Source organism: Ixodes scapularis, unplaced genomic scaffold (genome assembly GCF_016920785.2).
Source record: "Ixodes scapularis isolate PalLabHiFi unplaced genomic scaffold, ASM1692078v2 PGA_scaffold4__175_contigs__length_147842914, whole genome shotgun sequence".
In the NCBI taxonomy this organism is placed as follows: Eukaryota; Metazoa; Arthropoda; class Arachnida; order Ixodida; family Ixodidae; genus Ixodes; species Ixodes scapularis.
Genome location: NW_024609879.1, coordinates 92089432 through 92106816, shown reverse-complemented (window position 1 = coordinate 92106816; position 17385 = coordinate 92089432). Strand labels below are relative to the sequence as shown.

Sequence of the window (17385 nt, the reverse complement as noted above, 5' to 3'; positions counted from 1 at the left end):
GGTCAAAGGCTAAAGCTGCCTTTGGCCGGCAGCCCGCGGCTTCCAGTGGCGGGCAGCAAGCCTCCGCGACGCTGGTGTGGTCGAGACTTGAGGGAGTTTTCGTATGTCGTTTCTTCCGTCCCACAACGCTTTCCGCACCTCGCTACAAGATCCTGAACTCTGGAGGCAAGGCCAGCGGCGCCCACACGCACTAACGGCGTCTTCGTTGCGGAGAGCGTAGCGGAGCAGAGAGAACGATCTACGAAAGCTCTTTTTGTCAAACGGCTAACAACCAATCAGAAGAAAAAAATACGCCGAAGTTTCAAATTGTGTGACGTCATAAAAAACAAACCACTACAAATGTGTGAAGTATGTGTAACTGTATTCCACAATACAAAATTCTTCGTGCGTATAAACACGCACGTCACAATGTACACTCCAATCCTGGTGTAATTTACTCTAAAACAAATGACGACGCGTGTGCCTTACCGCCAAGCCCTTATAGAGTCGATTACTGGATACAACCTACGTTCAACAAATGGCACAAGACTAAAAAAAAAAAGAAAAAAGATAGCTGGACCTAGACGAGAAAAACGTATACGTCATGACTCATGATCAAGTGTCCCATCACAGGTATTCTTTTTCGGTGAAGACAACCTATTGAGGAATCTGGTGCCTCTGCTTCCCTGCAAAGCACTCGGGAGAATCGATCACTGCAATGTACCGAAGAAGCCGCGGGCGTATTACGAAATGTGTATCTAGACCTAAAGAAACATCTACGCCGTGATACCGCGCACGCCGTATAGCACGTGGATCGTCACGGTTAGCGCGACAGACCAGGGGCCCTGACCTATACATGGTGGGGCCAAGCGGGACGGGGGAACCGGGACATGGCCACCTGCTGCGATTGGCCAGATCATCACCACTGACCAATCGCAGCAGGCGGCGATGACCCGGTCCCTCGGTCCCGCCGCCTAGATTACGTAGTGCCTTAGACTTCATTTTTAGGTCCGAACATATTTTCAGCCACGTCGTTCGCCGATTGCAGCGATTGGATCTCTCGAGTGCTTTTGCGGGAAAGTAGATATTTTAGAATGTAGGGATGTGCGAATACTGCTCCGATTCAAATAGTGCAGCGTCATTCTTTACTTCCACGCTGCCAAGAAAGCAATGCGAAGGTTGTGAGCGACGCGGAGCTCTATTTGATTCGAACCACAATTTGCACATTCCTAGTGAAAACGTCTTTGCCACCTCATCATTGGTCCGAAACCCCTCATCGGTCGAAATCCCTCCGTGGCTCGCCGCAATTGCCTCTTCGAGTGGACTTCGGAAAAATGAACGCACGAATGTATATATATATATATATTTTTTTTTTCTTCGGAGCGTCGTCAGTATACGCTTACGTAGCCGCGTCGGACATTTTAACACCGAGTTTTGGTGTTGCCGTTTGCCACCGCGTGCTCTGCGAGTGTCTGCACTCCAAGAAACCTGGCACGCCCTCCTTCCCGCAAAATACTTGGGGGAGCCAATCACTGCCATATACGGAGGGAGCCCGGCCAATGGCGAGGCTAGAAATGTTTTTAAACCTAGAAAAAAAAAACTGTCTCGCTGTGACACGCATCATGACGCAAGCACGCGGAGAATGGATGGATGGATACTAACAGGCGGTAGCTTAAGCCACCTAGCCTTAAAACCAAAAGCAGGATTCCTCGCCTCGCTCTTAAACGCTAATTTTCTCGTGTTTTGTCCAGTGTCATGGCGCAGACTTATATTTTAGTTTTCTTATAGTCGACGACAGTTAAGGAAACCCAGGGCGTGGCCCATTGTGTTAATTCATGCTACTCGCTTCGCGATTGGTCCTTCGGCGTTCAGATCGGCTAATGGCGCAGTTTGATTGGCTGCTGAGCCATAGGGAGATGCTATAGGGGACTCGTCACGCCCTTGGTTTCTTAGGTTTGTCAGCGACACTCTGGGTCTACAGACACTTTCAGCCCCGTCGTTCGCCAGGCTGCCCGCGTATAGACTGCAGCCACTGGCTCCCCCGCACCGAGTGCCTTTACGGGAAAACGCGCCGGTTCCTTCGGAGCGTCTGTCACGCGTCGGGAGGGTGGAGAACGCTCGTTAGGTTGATCCCACGCAGAATCTTGGTCACGTTCGCGTTCAGCTTGACGGAAACGTTGCCCGTGAGGAGGAAGGCCGTGTGGATTAGATGCACCAGGAAGAGGCCAACCGCCGATGCCTGCGAAGAAAATGTTTTCTTTAAATGCGGTAGTATTCTGTGCTCCCCAAACTACACATCTTTTCAGATTAATGCTCTACTCTTCCCAGCATGCTGTTCATTATCTCTCAAATGTAAAATGGAAATTAAAGGGGCCTTGCAATCATATTTAAGTGTCTACCTTTTTTGGCAGTTTCCACGTCTTCGGGGTTCGGGCAAGCCAGCGGGCACGGAGAGAGTAACTAAATATGGGCACGGCAGCGTTACCAGCATGAACACCTCCGAACCATGCATCCTTTTTGTGCAGATCCTGCTGGGCCTTCTGCATGCCCGGCCAGTTCATCGAAGCAACGATAGTACCACGTTAAAACCAAGTGCACAGTCACTGTTTCCCACTGACGCCCATGTGCCGACGCCGCTGCCGGTAATATCAGCGTATCTCGGCAGTCTGCACGGCCAGGCTGCGACACCGTCGTATTGGTTGACACCTGGGACATCAACGGCGCCACCTAACAGCTACCCTATAAAAGCGGATGATTCCCGGGACGGCGGCAATGGGCACGGCAGCGTTACCAGCATGAACACCTCCGAACCATGCATCCTTTTTGTGCAGGTGAGAGGAAACTACGGCAAGTGTATACGTAGCGACAATCTCTTCCTGTTTGTGCTGCCGTGCCCACGGTCATTGTGCCCTTTGCTGTGTGATGCCTGTTCGTTTATCAGGGATTTGTTATTGCTGGGAGGAGATGTTGAAACAAACCCCGGTCCTGGCATGGAAAAGATTCTAGAACAGCTGAAGAAAATCTCAGATGACCTTCAGGAAATCAAATCAGAGAAGATTAAAACGAACGTAAGACTCCTGGCGATCGAGCAGAAAATGGAATCTATAACAGCTCTTGAGGGTAGAATCACTGCCTGTGAGGAACAAATGTCCGTAGTGGCCAGGGGCGGATCCAGACCTCCATTTTGGGGGGGGGCGGTTCCTCGGCGCAAAACGGGGGGGGGGGGGGGGGGGGGGAGTGTTTATATTTTTTGTGGAGTCATCGTTTTTACTAAACTCTGATAACATAATATAGATCTTGAGAGCTTTTGTATCGTTTACCTGTAGGGGATGAACTCTTTGAACTTTCTGTGGCTATGCACACCAAGGCACACGCTCCCGTACTTTTGACTGCATAGCCTCAGAAAGCTGGGCATCTGGCCAACGCAATGTCTCTGCTCGTGCGGAAAATCACGTGCAATTGCAAGCCTACCAAAGCTATATTCACGTGCACGCCACACGTGCCTGCTCGTATGGGGCACCAGTCAGGACGCTACACACAGTCAGGACGCTACACTGTAGCGTCCTGACTGTAAATTTGACCATAAAATTTACGGTCAAATACCAGGCAGCTGATGCTGCCAAACTTGTACAGTAAAAATAACGGTGCACTGTAAATCTGGTTTACGATAAATTTAAACGGGGACCGTAGAAATCTACGGTCGGCCTTCAAATTTGCGGTAATACAAATTTACAGCGCGCCGTTATGTTTACGGTGCAATTTAAACGACGAGAAAGGTGGTAGTATTCAGGTTCATAACATCATTGTATAGTGATGTTATGAACTCAATGATGTTATGAACCTCGACTGAACCAAGCACGTTTTGAAGGCTTTCAGCAAGTTCGCCGAACATGTATTGTTTGTACAAGAAATGCCGACGTTGAAATTCATAAATGGTTTTTTGGACTGTTGATACCGGCATAAGAGGCGTTCCGTTGAACTTCAGGTACAAAAAAAAAAAAAAAAACAAGGTCGTATTTTACGGCCTTCCTTTTTTCTCCTGCAGACAGAGACATTAACACGTCGTAGTTATCATTAGGGGATTGCATCACGTTAACAGCACCGTCTTCATTAGAATCCGCACTAGTCGACCGAGTCGAAGAGTCCTCAACCTGAAGCGGGCCTGCAGGCGATGCGCCGTCGCCCAAGAAACCCGTCACTCGTAAATGCGCCCAGTTCAAATGTGCCGTGATCGAACTATGATTTCACACCTTCTGACAGTTGAAGAACGAACACGAAAACAAAATGCTGTCGGTGATGTGGCCTTTTAGATGTTTTAGCAAAGCCTCCCTAGTGTGGCACTCCTCTAGGCATGGTGGCAAAGGGGTCCATATCACAAGAGCGAATGACATTTTAGCGAACAGCGACATTTGAGCGAATGGACGTTTTAGCGAATAACGGGGGCGCGCGTTAACCCATCCGTCGCGCTGCGCTTTACGCCGCTTCGCGGCGACAGACTGCGGCAGCTCATTACAAAAATATGAACCCATTTGGTCCTCCCGAAAACGCCGCTTCGCGGCGTCCGACTATTCGCTAAAGTGTCGTTCGGTGAAACGTGGGCGTTCGCTAAAACGTCATTCGATCAAGTGAGTGCCTCCCGTGGCAAAGTGCACTGAAAGCTTTCCAAACTTTTCGAAACAAACCAAACTTCCCTTAGGCGTACCAATGCCTATGTCTTCTCAAAATATGACACCTGAGAGCATCATACGTAACAAACTGGCGACAGCATCCTTCGTCCACACACTGAAGAATTCGAGAGCTGAAAACGTGCTCATCGAATTGCACAACCATCAAGCGTGCTTGAACAGAAACTACAAATTCTGCAAGTAAACATCTTTTAGAGTGTTGTATTTATGCCACCATTACACTATCCTTGCCAATCAAGCAGCAGATTGATAGTGAAATACCTGCCTCGAGTATCCAGTTGCCTTCCGCTCCAAATTTTCAGGTGCACAAAAATCCGGGAATGCCACAAACGAACGAGGACAAAATGGCGCGGAGACGGGTGGGAAGGCGGGAAAATGAACTGAACGTCAGCTTTTTCCGCTTCTTTCCGCGTTGTCCCAACCAACGTTCCTTTGTTTTGTTTATGCTTCTAGCTAGTCGCATTGTTGCTCTGCTGTTTGCTCTTAGTTCTCTTTTTTTTTCCTTTTTCAGTTAAGGCAGTTACGCCCTGCGTTGGCGCGGCTGGCGCGGACAAAGAAAGGAGGTGAAGGGGCGAGAGGAGACTCTCTGGGTTCCCGCAGCTTCCGAAAGGTCAAGAGTGGTGACCAATTAGCGAAGCGCGTCTTTTCTTTCTGTTTTCTTGCTCCATGAAGTTTTGCGTTTCCCTCTCGGTTTTTTTGCTCGTTTACGGTGCATTGCAGATAATTCCTCTTCACGGCGTACTTGTAGTTTTTGTTAGCGTATAGCGCCGTAAATTTGACGGTTACTTTTTACAGTGTATGCTTTCGAAGCTAAGCGCTTGTGAGCCCGAGCATGCTGGGCGCCGATAAAAGCTGCGCACAATGCCTGGTTACTACTACTGATATGTGAAAAAACACCTCGACCGCACGAACACTCGTGTGGGGGAAGCTCCAAAACTAATAGATTGCGTTTGTCCAAAGTGAAGTAGGGTAAGATGGGCCAAATGAGACGCGGGGCAAAATGCGACAGTTGGAGTGAAGGCATCCAACGAAAGTTTTTGTTTAGTGCCAGCTATCACCTAGACACAAGTCTCAAGCTTCACTGAGACGTGCCTTAGCCTGTTCACTTTGCGTGAGCCATAAATGACTGCCTTTGGCAAGTCCTTTCCGGAGAAAAAGAAATGCCGATTTGAGATTGCCGAGTTTACCGCCCGTCAAAGAGGTGCATAATTCCGCGCGAGATTTCGCTTCGAGAAGTACGCCCCGTGTTGGCACAGACTTTCTACCAAGGTATAATTTAATTTCATTCCTAAGTTTTATTCGCTTCATGCAGACCAAATTTGAGTGTTCAGCGTGCTTTTTTTTTACGGAAATAATTATTCGCGTAACGGGATACGCGCGAGACAAAACGCGACAATGTAGCATTGTATGACGCGTGTGCCAATAATGTACCAGTTTCCTGGTTGTTCCTGAGTCATATTTTTCTCTCGGTGTCTAGGAGGATCAAAACGTACAAAAGAAAGACAACAGGGGCTTCATGGCGCATAAGTAACACTACGAATGCTCTTGAAAGTGAAGCAACAGCGTCACTCCCTTCGCGTTGCCGCCACACTTTTTGGCGTACCAAGGGATGTGCTTCAAAAGCGAGCAGAAAGACAAAAAATATAAAAAAACAATGGCTCCACAAAAAAAAAAAAAAAAAAAAAAATGGCGAGGCGTTTGGGGGGGGGGCGATCGCCCCCACCGCCCCCCCCTTGGATCCGCCACTGGTAGTGGCTGGGACTATAAGAACACTCGCTGCTAAGATAGACGATCTTGAAAATCGAAGTCGAAGGTCAAACCTGATCGTTTATGGAATACCAGAAATCGTAAACGAAAGTAATGAATCGCTTGATAGTTTTGTTACCGAAAAAATTCTCAAAGAAATTCTCGAGGTTCAATCTGCAGGTTTTGAGAGGATACATAGACTCGGCAAAAAAATGGAAAACAAAACTAGGCCGGTCATTTTTAAGCTATTCGACTTCAGAGACAAGGCAAAAATACTCAAAAACTGCTACAAGTTGAAAGGGACGATCTATGCAATCAGCGAAGACTTTTCCCGCCCCGTACAGGAAATTAGAAAAAAGCTGTGGAATAGCGCCAAGGAAAATAGAGATAGAAGAGAAAAAGTGCAACTAGTCTTCGACAAAATCAAAATCAATGGCAGTCTATTTGTTTGGGACGATATTAAGAACGATAAGATTCCTCTTCACAAAAAAACGACCAAGCCAGCGCAAGCAAAGTCTCCCACGGAACCAACCTGCGAAACTAAAACTGATCAATCTAAACGCAAGAAGCTTGTTGAAATAAACTGTCCCTTTTGAATGCGTACTTCTTGATCACGAGCCTGACATTGTCACTGTCACAGAAACTTGGCTATCACCGTTTGTGCTTGATCATGAAGTTGTACCACCGAACTATGTTATCATAAGGAAAGACAGGCAGTCACGTGCAGGTGGCGTAGCCATAATCATTAAAAAAGGAATCGTTTTTACACGTTTGCCTGACGTACCTGACGTTGAGGCCGTTTTTTGCAAAGTCATGTTCGAAAAGAATGCGATATTTGTTGGTGCAGTTTATAGGAAACCTGGCACTGAGCTTGACAGCTTGACCGCGTTGCATGATTACATGTCTAGTCATCTTAAAGATTGCAAACTTATTTTGTCTGGCGATTTTAACCTGCCTGATATCAATTGGTCCACTCTTCAGTATGACACAACCTGTTCTGACGCACTTTTTGACATCATGTTAAGTTTCAACCTCACGCAAATGGTTCACCAGCCTACACGTGTCGACGGAACAACTAGTAACGTTCTTGATCTGGTATTTTTTAGCGACCATCTTCCAGAAAGTGAAGTACAAATTGATGTTATAGACGGCATATCTGACCATAAAATTGTTGTCTGTTCTTTCCCAATTCGCGACACCATCCGCTTTTCTTCTCCATCACCTGTGCTTAACTTCAATAACGCCGACGACGCGAGCATACTATCTCATCTTTCCCATGAATTTTCTTTTTTTACAAAGTATGCCTCTAGCGATAACGTCAGCATTAACGATTTATGGAAAAAGTTCAGAGATATAGTTCATTACAGTGTTGCCAGATACATACCTACAAGAAAAAAGTTAACAAAAAAACACAATCCATGGATCAACCGTGATATCATCCATGCTAAGCGAAAGATTAAAAGAAAACGAAAGTCACTGAAAACAAAAGCATGCCCAGAGGGTAGACTTGCCCTTGCTGAATTGGTAAAAGTGCTAAAAAATAAAACAAAAGAAGCAAAAGAAAAGTATTACAACGTGACTCTTCATGAATTCTTAAAGAACTCTCCAACCAAATTCTGGAACCATGTTAATCCCAAAAAAACGAACTCTCCCAGTCTAAACCCTGAGGAGAGCCGAAATAAGGCAAATGAGTATAATAGTTATTTTCAGTCCGTTTTTACAGAAGATAATGGTACTATCCGTAATCTCGAACCTAACGCTATTGCTCTGGAGCCTCTGGTAATAACTGAACCCGGAATTTTAAACCTCTTACTTAACCTAGATACAAAAAAAAGGCAGCGGTCCTGATAATATTCCTAACGCCTTCTTAAAACGATACGCTGAATGGATGAGCAAATACTTGTACATAATCTTTAATAAGTCTCTTAGCACGTGTCAGCTACCCGTTAAATGGAAAAAATGTAAAGTCATACCTATACACAAGTCAGGTGACATCAACAACCCCTCGAACTTTAGACCGATTTCTCTCACCTGTACTTGTTGTAAACTACTTGAACACATCATTCTAAAGCATATTACAACATTTCTTGATGCACACCAAATTCTTTCTCCTGAACAACATGGATTTAGAAGTGGTCTTTCAACAGTCACCCAACTCCTTAAAACTTTGCATGACGTGAGCCTAAGCATTAACAACAGAAAGCAAGTAGACATACTACTGCTCGATTTCTCGAAAGCATTTGATAGAGTTTCACACCCCAAGTTAATCATCAAGCTAAAACATGCTATTGGCGAAGGACCTATAGTCAGTTGGATTGATAACTACTTATCAAACCGTTCCCAGTTTGTGCAATATGGACAAGAGGCTTCAGAAACTGTCAGAGTTACCTCCGGCGTTCCGCAAGGTTCTGTCCTTGCGCCAGTTCTCTTCCTACTTTTCATTAATGATATTACAACTAACATTGATGCTAAAATTAGATTATTTGCAGATGATTGTATCATATACCGGGAAATCAACACATCGGATGATCACCTTGTACTAAATAGCTCTCTCCAGTTAATCAATAAATGGTGCGCTGATTGGCAGATGTCCCTCAACGTGAGCAAAACTGTTTGCATGTTTGTAACAAGAAAGAAATCTATCTCTGAATTTCAGTACGGCTTTGATGATGTAACGATTTCACGGATGACTCAGTGTAAATATTTAGGCTTATTTATTACTTCAGATTTAAGGTGAGATCTACACGTAAATCATGTAACGTCAGAGGCATTAAACAAACTTATGTACATAAAAAGAACACTCAAGCTAGCCGCTACACCCACGAAACTCGTAGCATACACTAGCCTTGTTAGACCAACACTAGAATATGCAAACATCGTTTGGTTTCCTTACACGAAGAATAATATAGCTAAGCTTGAAAATATACAGCGCAAAGCAGTAAGATTTATTTTTAACAAATACAGGCGCACCCACTCACCCACTGAACTCCTTAAAAAGTGTGGTCTTCTTACACTAGCTAACAGGGCAAAGCGACTTAGGCTTAAGTTCTTGTACTCATTGCTGCATGATGCTTTCAAAATTGACAAATCCAAGTACGTCTCTTTTTCAAAGACTAGACAGACCAGGCACAAACATGGTAAAACCTTGACTGAATACAGCTTTAAAAATGACTGCTTCCGCTACTCTTTTTTTCCTTTAGCTACCAGAGAATGGAATCAACTAGATCCTGTCATTACTAACAGCACCTCCATCACATCATTTCTATCTCAATTGGATGTTTTATTGCACAGTGATGTGTAATTATGAATGACTTTAATTGCATTTTTTTTTTACGTGTGGTTGTTGAACAGTGGTTGTTTAATTTGGCTTTGGAAATGTATGTTAACCCATGTGTATTCATCTTAAAGATATTTCTACTCCAATTTATATCCCAGTGTTTATTGTACAATTTACTTGCATTTTTTGTTGTAGATTTCATGAAATATGAACGAGTGTGTACTTACTTTTGTGTGCTCCTTCCTGCGAAAATCCCTAAGGGATTGGGAGTATTTTCAAATAAATAAATAAATAAACAAAGCCAGTATCAAAGAACGAATTTTGCCCAGCTAGCCGCTCTCGATCGGGTCGATGACATAGCTAAGCTCCGCTTCTGTGCGATCTGGGCACTGCTAGCACCACCGGCACGTTTGCTGGCATTGTGTCAGCGGGAGCACGCGCTGAGCGCTGAACGAGCACGAGCGAGCAGGAGAAAGGAGGACATTAAGAACAAAGGAGGAACATCACTGCCACGAGCCTGTTGTCTCACCACAAGGATGAGTGCCGCCATGTAGTGGTTGAACTAATGGCTTGTTCAAGATGGCCGTCGTGGGACCGCCGACGCGCGAACAGAATACCGCCCATTGCCAAGAGGTCCCACGCTAAGGTACAGTGTACTAGACTACTTGGGTAGTGTTGGGAGCGAAGGGGCTCGCCTGAAGCGCCTGGTATTGATCGCGACAGGTGTCGCGTCCGGCGCCTTATCCGGAAGGTGTGCGCATGCGTGGCTGCACGCGCGAAAATATGAATCTTTGGTGCCGCTTTGGTGGAGTGCACATAGGATTTCTGATACAGCTACGACCTGCCAGCGGTCGTACCGCGGCATCAATTACGCTGCGGCACGATCGTTAGCAACATGATGCTTCAATCTATTAGACGGTACAAGCTACATTACCCTTCCTTTACATAAAAACAATTGCGACTTTATAGAAGCGCTTTCGGTTTGTCGGATGGTGAGCATTTTAAATGAAATGCCCATTTCCTTGGTCGCAAATGCCGAACATTAGATATTTGAAAGGGATATCTAAAACTCGGAAGCAGTTTTTTTTTCCTATCTTATTTTATAACGGAACGAAACCGCACATACTAAAGTTCGAAATTGTTTTAGTATGTTTTTAATACCCCAGGTTAACTTCTCTGTCTTCTTTTCTGCCCGTCTTCTTTTTCTTGACCTTAATCAGCTCGCTTCACTTGTCACTCATTCTTGTGTCCATTTATGCGACGAACCACCCAAGCGACGGTCGCAAAGGGGTGAGAATCTTCTATTTCTTCGTGGCTGCCACGACCATCCGAGAATCACCCGACGTTCACTTGTAAGAAATGGCTTATAAGCCGTGACAATTTTTTCTCGCGTTTTAACATTTAACTTAAGTCCAAAAACTGAGAAAATGTGGGCTGAACAAGTAATGCTTAATAAGATTCAAAGAAGACAAGAAACTATTTCACATCATTTTGAGCAGAAAACATGAGCACACATAGATCAGGCAAGGAAAAAGTTGTAATAGTTTACAGCACGGCATTGAAATAATGGCTACAATGTGCAGCGCGTACATGCTTACAATATGCAGCGCATTATCCTCTTGAGGGTAAACCATCTGAAACCTACACGCTAACAACAATACATTTAACCGACAGCTGCTTTCTGACAACCAGGTAAGTCTCGCCTGAGCTGGGTATTCGAAGGGAAACACCCATGGTTCCACAGGGGGCGTATCTGGTTCACGCAGACATTCAGGGTGTTTTTGTTTTATTCTTTACAGAACTTTACATATCTTACAAAAAAAAAAGGATGTGGCAGATATGTGGATGCCGTCTTTCGTTATATCTGTAGGGCTCGGTGGACAATGAGTGGGTGAATAACCGTTGCAATGTTTAATAATGAACCAAGATCTGTTAGTTAACTTTTTATTAACGGCTTAATTGGCCATGGTGCAATTGCAGTTTTAGAAGGAGTCATTATTAAAGGCAAACACAATTTCGACTATTCGCGAAAAGGCAACGAGGTTCGCAAAATTAATCGTAAAAGTTTGCCTTTCTTCACTTGATTCAAAAACCGCGTTATGAAAATAATACGTAGAATAGTAACTTAGTCGTCTTGATGTGTGGCGCCGGCGAGTCCACTGAAGAAACGCTGTCGAGTTAGTGACGAGGGGACAGAAACAACTGCGTCATTCTTCTACGCATCAATATCAGGACAACCTCATTCGCGCTTTCAGCGCGCAGTTTTTTTAATTAAGTGAAGAAAGGCAAAATTTTAGCGATTAATATCTCAGGAAAGAACGAGCGGGTTGGTAGAGATAATTAAGCTTGAGGAAGAAACGAAAATAGACGGCCCGTGCAGACTAAACGTCTGCACGGGCCGATATTTAGAAGCAAGGCCCAGCCCGACTTGTTGTCTATTGGGCCAGGACTTGCCCAAGGCCCGCTATCCATTTTCGATAACCGGCCCGGCCCGGCCCGAAGCTAATTTTCACGGGCCCGCTGCGCTTAATTTTATTCTAGCCCAATAGCTCATAAATTGCGCGGCATGGCAGCTCGCTTCCAACTGTTACACATAAGTTGATTACGATACCCAAATAGTAAATACTGTAAGCATTTTTTTTTTTTTGCTGCTGTTATTAGTTCGGCCAATCTGCAGGCCTAGGCAGCTTGTTAAGAAAAATCACCCGATCTTCCTTTTCTGCGACCAAACACGCGCGAAAGGACGGAAAAACAAAAAAATGACAAGCAGCAGTAAACAAAGCCATGTGTCAGAGTTGAAAAGGAAGGAAAGTATCGTGACGGGTTTGGACAAAAGACAAAGTTAAAAATTGGCCACTCTCGCTGTGCACAACCGTAAACAAAAAAAAAAAACAAAAAAAGTCTTTTTTTTTTTTTTGTGATGTGCGAGAACTTCTTCAGGAAAAGCGCCCCTCAGGGGAACCACTCGTACGTACAGACGGTTTACGCCGGCGGGGGTGCGCATTGTTTAGGTATGTGTGTGTGCGTGTTGGAGGTGAGAAGCGATGGTATGATTGCGGCGCCGCCATGAACAAAAAGGAACGCCGCGCCGCTCCTTGTCTCATCCTACGATGGACTAAAGGCCAAAGCCTCGGGCCGCCAGGTCCAATCACGTTACACGCTGAACTATGACATGCTTAACATTAATTAGGGGTGGACGAATAATGCTCTGAATCAAAAAGTGCTGCATCATTTCCATAGTTTCGAGACTGCAAAGAGCTATATGTTGTGACTTCCTTTGCAATATAAAATTGATATGTCACTCAGTGCTCTTCGATTCTCGTGCAACTGTACGCCCGTACCCATTAGTGATCCGAGACGCGGGCACCGATACGTGCATCGATGCGAAATACGACGCAACCTCTGAGTGAGTCATGATTGGAGATGGCGGTCCGTAGCTTTTGCCTCTAGTCCATCGTAGGGTGGTCCCCTGGAAGAGCATTCGCTGCACACGCCGAACCGTACAAAAGCATACACGCACACACAGATGCTTCAACATCTGTTGATCCCCCCACTGTGGTTCCTCTCCCAGCCCTCGAACACGCTTCTGAAGAACATACCCCTAAAAAAAGAGTGATGGCCGGCTTGGCCCGCTTTGGCCCCCCTTGTAGACTTGAATGCAAGGCCCGTAGCCGACCCGGGCCCTTCGTGAATGTAGCCGTGAAGCCCGAGCCCGGCCAGAGGGCCTGGTCGGCCCGTGTCCCGCGATCTGGCCCGTACCTGCATGCGACGCTGATGGCAAGCCCCTCTGTTATGACTGGGCAGACATCGCCCCCTTGCGGTGAGCGACGGAGCTAGCGCAATTCCACTCACTGCTGGGGAGCGACTCGAATAGGACGGCCGGAGAAGCCTTCGCGCGCGCGCTTCGAGATTTCAGAGGCTATGCGCCACTCGACTCGGTCGTCTGCGTCGCCGCCCGCTGTTGACCCGGACAAGATTCATGGCCCAATTTTTTTACAGAAAGGGAGCTACACTTTGTAAGTTTCCAAGAGGAAGCTGACCTGTGGAATACACCTTTGACGGAAAGTTTAGATTGCTACGTGCAGGCGTCGATTTTTACGGTCCATGTTAGATCGAGCCTGGTGACTTGGGACACCCTATATATATTTACTGGACATTCATTCGTGGCTAAGCGCGGGACATAACATTGGCCTCTAAGTCTGCAGCAGGAGTGCCAAGATGTCCTAAACCAGTGTGGAAAGATTTACCATTAATTTACCACAAAAAATTCCAAAAACGTCGCCAGGGATCTTTTTTTTTTTCTGCGGGGGGGGGGGGGGGGGGGGGGGGGGGCTGAAGCTTCATAAGCACCCCCCAGGCTACGCCACTGTTTTGTAGCGTAGCATGTGAGAACTGTATGTGGTGGTGGTTGCATGCATATTACCCTTTGGTCATAAAATTATAACTATAGTCCGTTGCAAGTTAAGAAGGTAGGGCGAGGGTATAAGACGTTCCGTTTAGCATTCCGTCTGCTTCCTCCTCCACGGCCGTTCTTAACCTCGCCCTACCTTCTTGAGGATTGCCCGCGTTCTATTCTTTGGTGGCCTCACCAGCATCTGAAGTGCATTAAAGTTAGCCTTGGGACAGGCTGAATTACACTCGCGTAAAATATTTATTTAAAGAAGAGCTTTTTTTTAAAGAGGGGGGGGGGGGGGTGGAAAACGGGAGGTGGTAAGCACGAAGAAGGCATCTTTTCTGCATTAGATGTGCGGAATTTTGACATTTTTATTTTACTATATTTTATTGAAGGTTAGTTGTTTTATGTTAATTGCAGAACACATTAAATTGAAAGAGAAAATTAACTCGAGATAACAAATTAAATTGAGTTACTTTTTGAATATTTCGTACGCAGTTACCGGATACAATGTTGCGAGACTGCTGAGGCTTTCTCCAAAGCCCGACCAATCATTCGACCGCAATGAATCACTGCATCGCCTTCAAAACCTTAAATCAATTTTGTGTTCGCGAAATCACTGATTTCGAAATAAGAGTTTGTGGCTGTTTCGCATGAAGCTTACGACAATTCTATTTTTGAGTACGATGTTTTATTCATTTGCAGCTAAATTCTTACAGAGTAACACGACTCACCAGCTTTATTAGCTAGCCCAACCACGTAGCGCTTGCTTTCCGTAAGGTTTGTGAGGTTAAGATCATGCTTCATAGGATCATTTCTATAGGCTGATCGCCGAGTTTCAACCGTAAACTCGGAACACCCTCAACCACGATGATGAGCCGTAGGGTCTCCACCTGAGCGCGAAGCCGGTCAGGTGACTTGGGTTTCGTGCCCGGGTTCCTGCCATTGATGACCGTTCCCGCCGGGCTTGGATGTCCGATGGGAGGGTGGAGACTCATTATGAGTGGCTGAGGACACCTTTTTAGGAAAATCGAAAATGAAAATCTTTCATCATACTCCATTCCTCCGCATGTAATACTAATACTGCAGCGCTGGCGCTCGCGTACGCTCGCGAATTGAACGCGTCGTTCAAGCATCCATGCTTGTTGTACTCGCTCTGAGCGTACTGTTCTTCAGCATCCGCTAAAATGAGCACGGACGTTCTTGAAGATACTGCACTGAACTTGGAAGTACGTTGGTTCGGTGTCTTGGTTGGTGCCCCTTTCCTGACACATACCACAGTGGATATGCTGCTATCAGGCGCTCCGCTACAATTTTTTGTTGGTTCGGTTCAAGTTGGATCGACACCGATGAGTTAACTGTCAGACGTAACCTCTTGGTCACCTCTTGGTTACCGCAACTCTTTCCTTATCCTTTCGTCCATCCATGTCTGCAAATCCCAGTGCCCCCTCCAAATCTGTAGTCATCCCCCCTAAGAGAGTGTGACGAAGCCCCGTGGCACCTTAAAATTACATGTTACCCCTCTCGTCTATAAACGTTGAGCATGCAAATTTTAACGCGATTATATACGCATTTGACCGCAGCGCCCTCTCCTGTATAGACGTTGAGCGGTTACATGCAACGTTGGAGCTAAACATATGAAAGCGTCCACGCATGTTACGTGAAACTGCAATATGTAAATAAACTTGTTTTTTGTTGAAAAAAAAAAAAACGAGTGTAGCGCAGCACTTAAGACGTCTGCCTCGTAAGCAAGCGGTCCTGAGTTCGAACCCCCGTTCGGGCGTACGTTTTTTAATATACATATATTTTTTTTTAAGTGTGCCGATTCCGGAGGCAGTGCAATCAATGTGAACACGGACGCCGGACGGACAAGGCTAGACCCTAAGGAGCTTCGCCCCTAATATACTCTGAATCTCAGGGCGTATGGGATCTAGCAAGAATAAACTCTGAAACACTCCTAATTTTTAGCGAAAAATAAACTCCGAACAACACTTTCCACATTTCACGAGGAGTAAAATCCGAAAACAAGGAATCCTGATTATAGAACGAAGGTAGGAGAAATGCAAAATATATCGTAGCGTATTTATTGGCAGAGATTATGCAGAACTTCGCCGAAGTGACGATCATCCACGTGCCAGCGGAGATTCAGTAACATGGCCGCTCTTCAAAAACTTCCGCGCGACGATGGAAATGATAGGGTGATGATGTGATCAATGTAAGGAGGTCTCATGCACTGAGGTCTCCACGAGACAAGTAGTCAAGTAGGGACCACAGAATCCAAGCCGTCCTACCGGCGTCCCCGGTTGGGTGCGTACACTGTCCCATAGTCGTAGGTCGGTCGTCGGGAGGATGGTCCCGTGGGAGCTCCTTCCCAAGCACGGCGAGGGCCGAGCCACAGCGAAGAGCGACGGAGAGAATCGAAAGGCCGTGGCCGAGCATTCCCAGATGATATGATTGACTCGGGGACCAAGTTCGGATTCATACACCGTTGTCAGCAAGGGTCCGGTGGAACGGCATACAGTTCTTTTCTTTTAAGAGCACTGAGTTCCATGTTATAAATAGTCCTAGGAGCTATTGCAACCCCAGTGCAGAGATGGTACATATAGACTTTAGGGTGTGTACTTTCCGGTGTTTATTTGTGAGAAAAATCGGCGGATATTTTTCGGTGTTTATTTATTTTCAAAACACCGGTGTATTTCGGTGGAACGTCTCACGACGAGGCTAAAATCGGTGATTATCGGTGAAAAAAAAAGCGATTGATCACAGAAAAAGATTTCCAATTTTATTCACATATAGTTCAAACACTTCTCTAGGAAGCAACTATTTCTCACCCTTGGTTATTATAGTAGATGCAAGCATACTTTCATGCTTGCATCTACACGCAAGGAACGTGCTGCCGTCATGGCAGCACGTTCCTTGCGGTTCGCAACCCGCATTTATGACGCTCCTGTACGACACGGACGTTGGCAGTGTCTTCCAGGAACCACAGCAACCTCTAAATACATGGCTTGCACCGACATCACTTGGCCAGACACAATGAGGAAAAAGCACGTGAGAGCCTACCCTCCACTGCGTTAATTTGTCCACAAAAGGGGGCCATGGGAGACACTATGGGGGAAAGGCGTATGAGAGCTTAGCTTCCACTGCGTTCACTAGACGCTTTTGACCCCCAGAAAGGAGGGCGGACTGACGCCACCTGCAAGCCATGTATAAACACTGGAAGAATGCAGGATCCACAAGATAACACGTTTGACGAACCTCTACGGGGAAAGGGTTTCGCTAGGTCGGAAACTAGCAACGACCGG

The 17385-nt window shown here is 46.0% G+C and overlaps 1 protein-coding gene and 1 non-coding gene across 2 annotated transcripts; both read left to right on the top strand.

The window, feature by feature from the left end:
• Nucleotides 1-2807: 2807 nt before the first annotated feature.
• Nucleotides 2808-6862, top strand: LOC121837814 (the record flags this gene model as incomplete). The annotated part of the gene is made up of 2 exons (XM_042293633.1): nucleotides 2808-3131; nucleotides 6449-6862. Coding segments are annotated over 2 exons (738 nt in total), but the record flags the coding sequence as incomplete, so codon positions are not given.
• An 8010-nt stretch (nucleotides 6863-14872) lies between these two features.
• LOC120848916 lies at nucleotides 14873-15088 on the top strand. Its single transcript, XR_005717796.2, has one exon. It is a non-coding gene; the product is annotated as a small nucleolar RNA U3 (small nucleolar RNA).
• Nucleotides 15089-17385: the final 2297 nt, after the last annotated feature.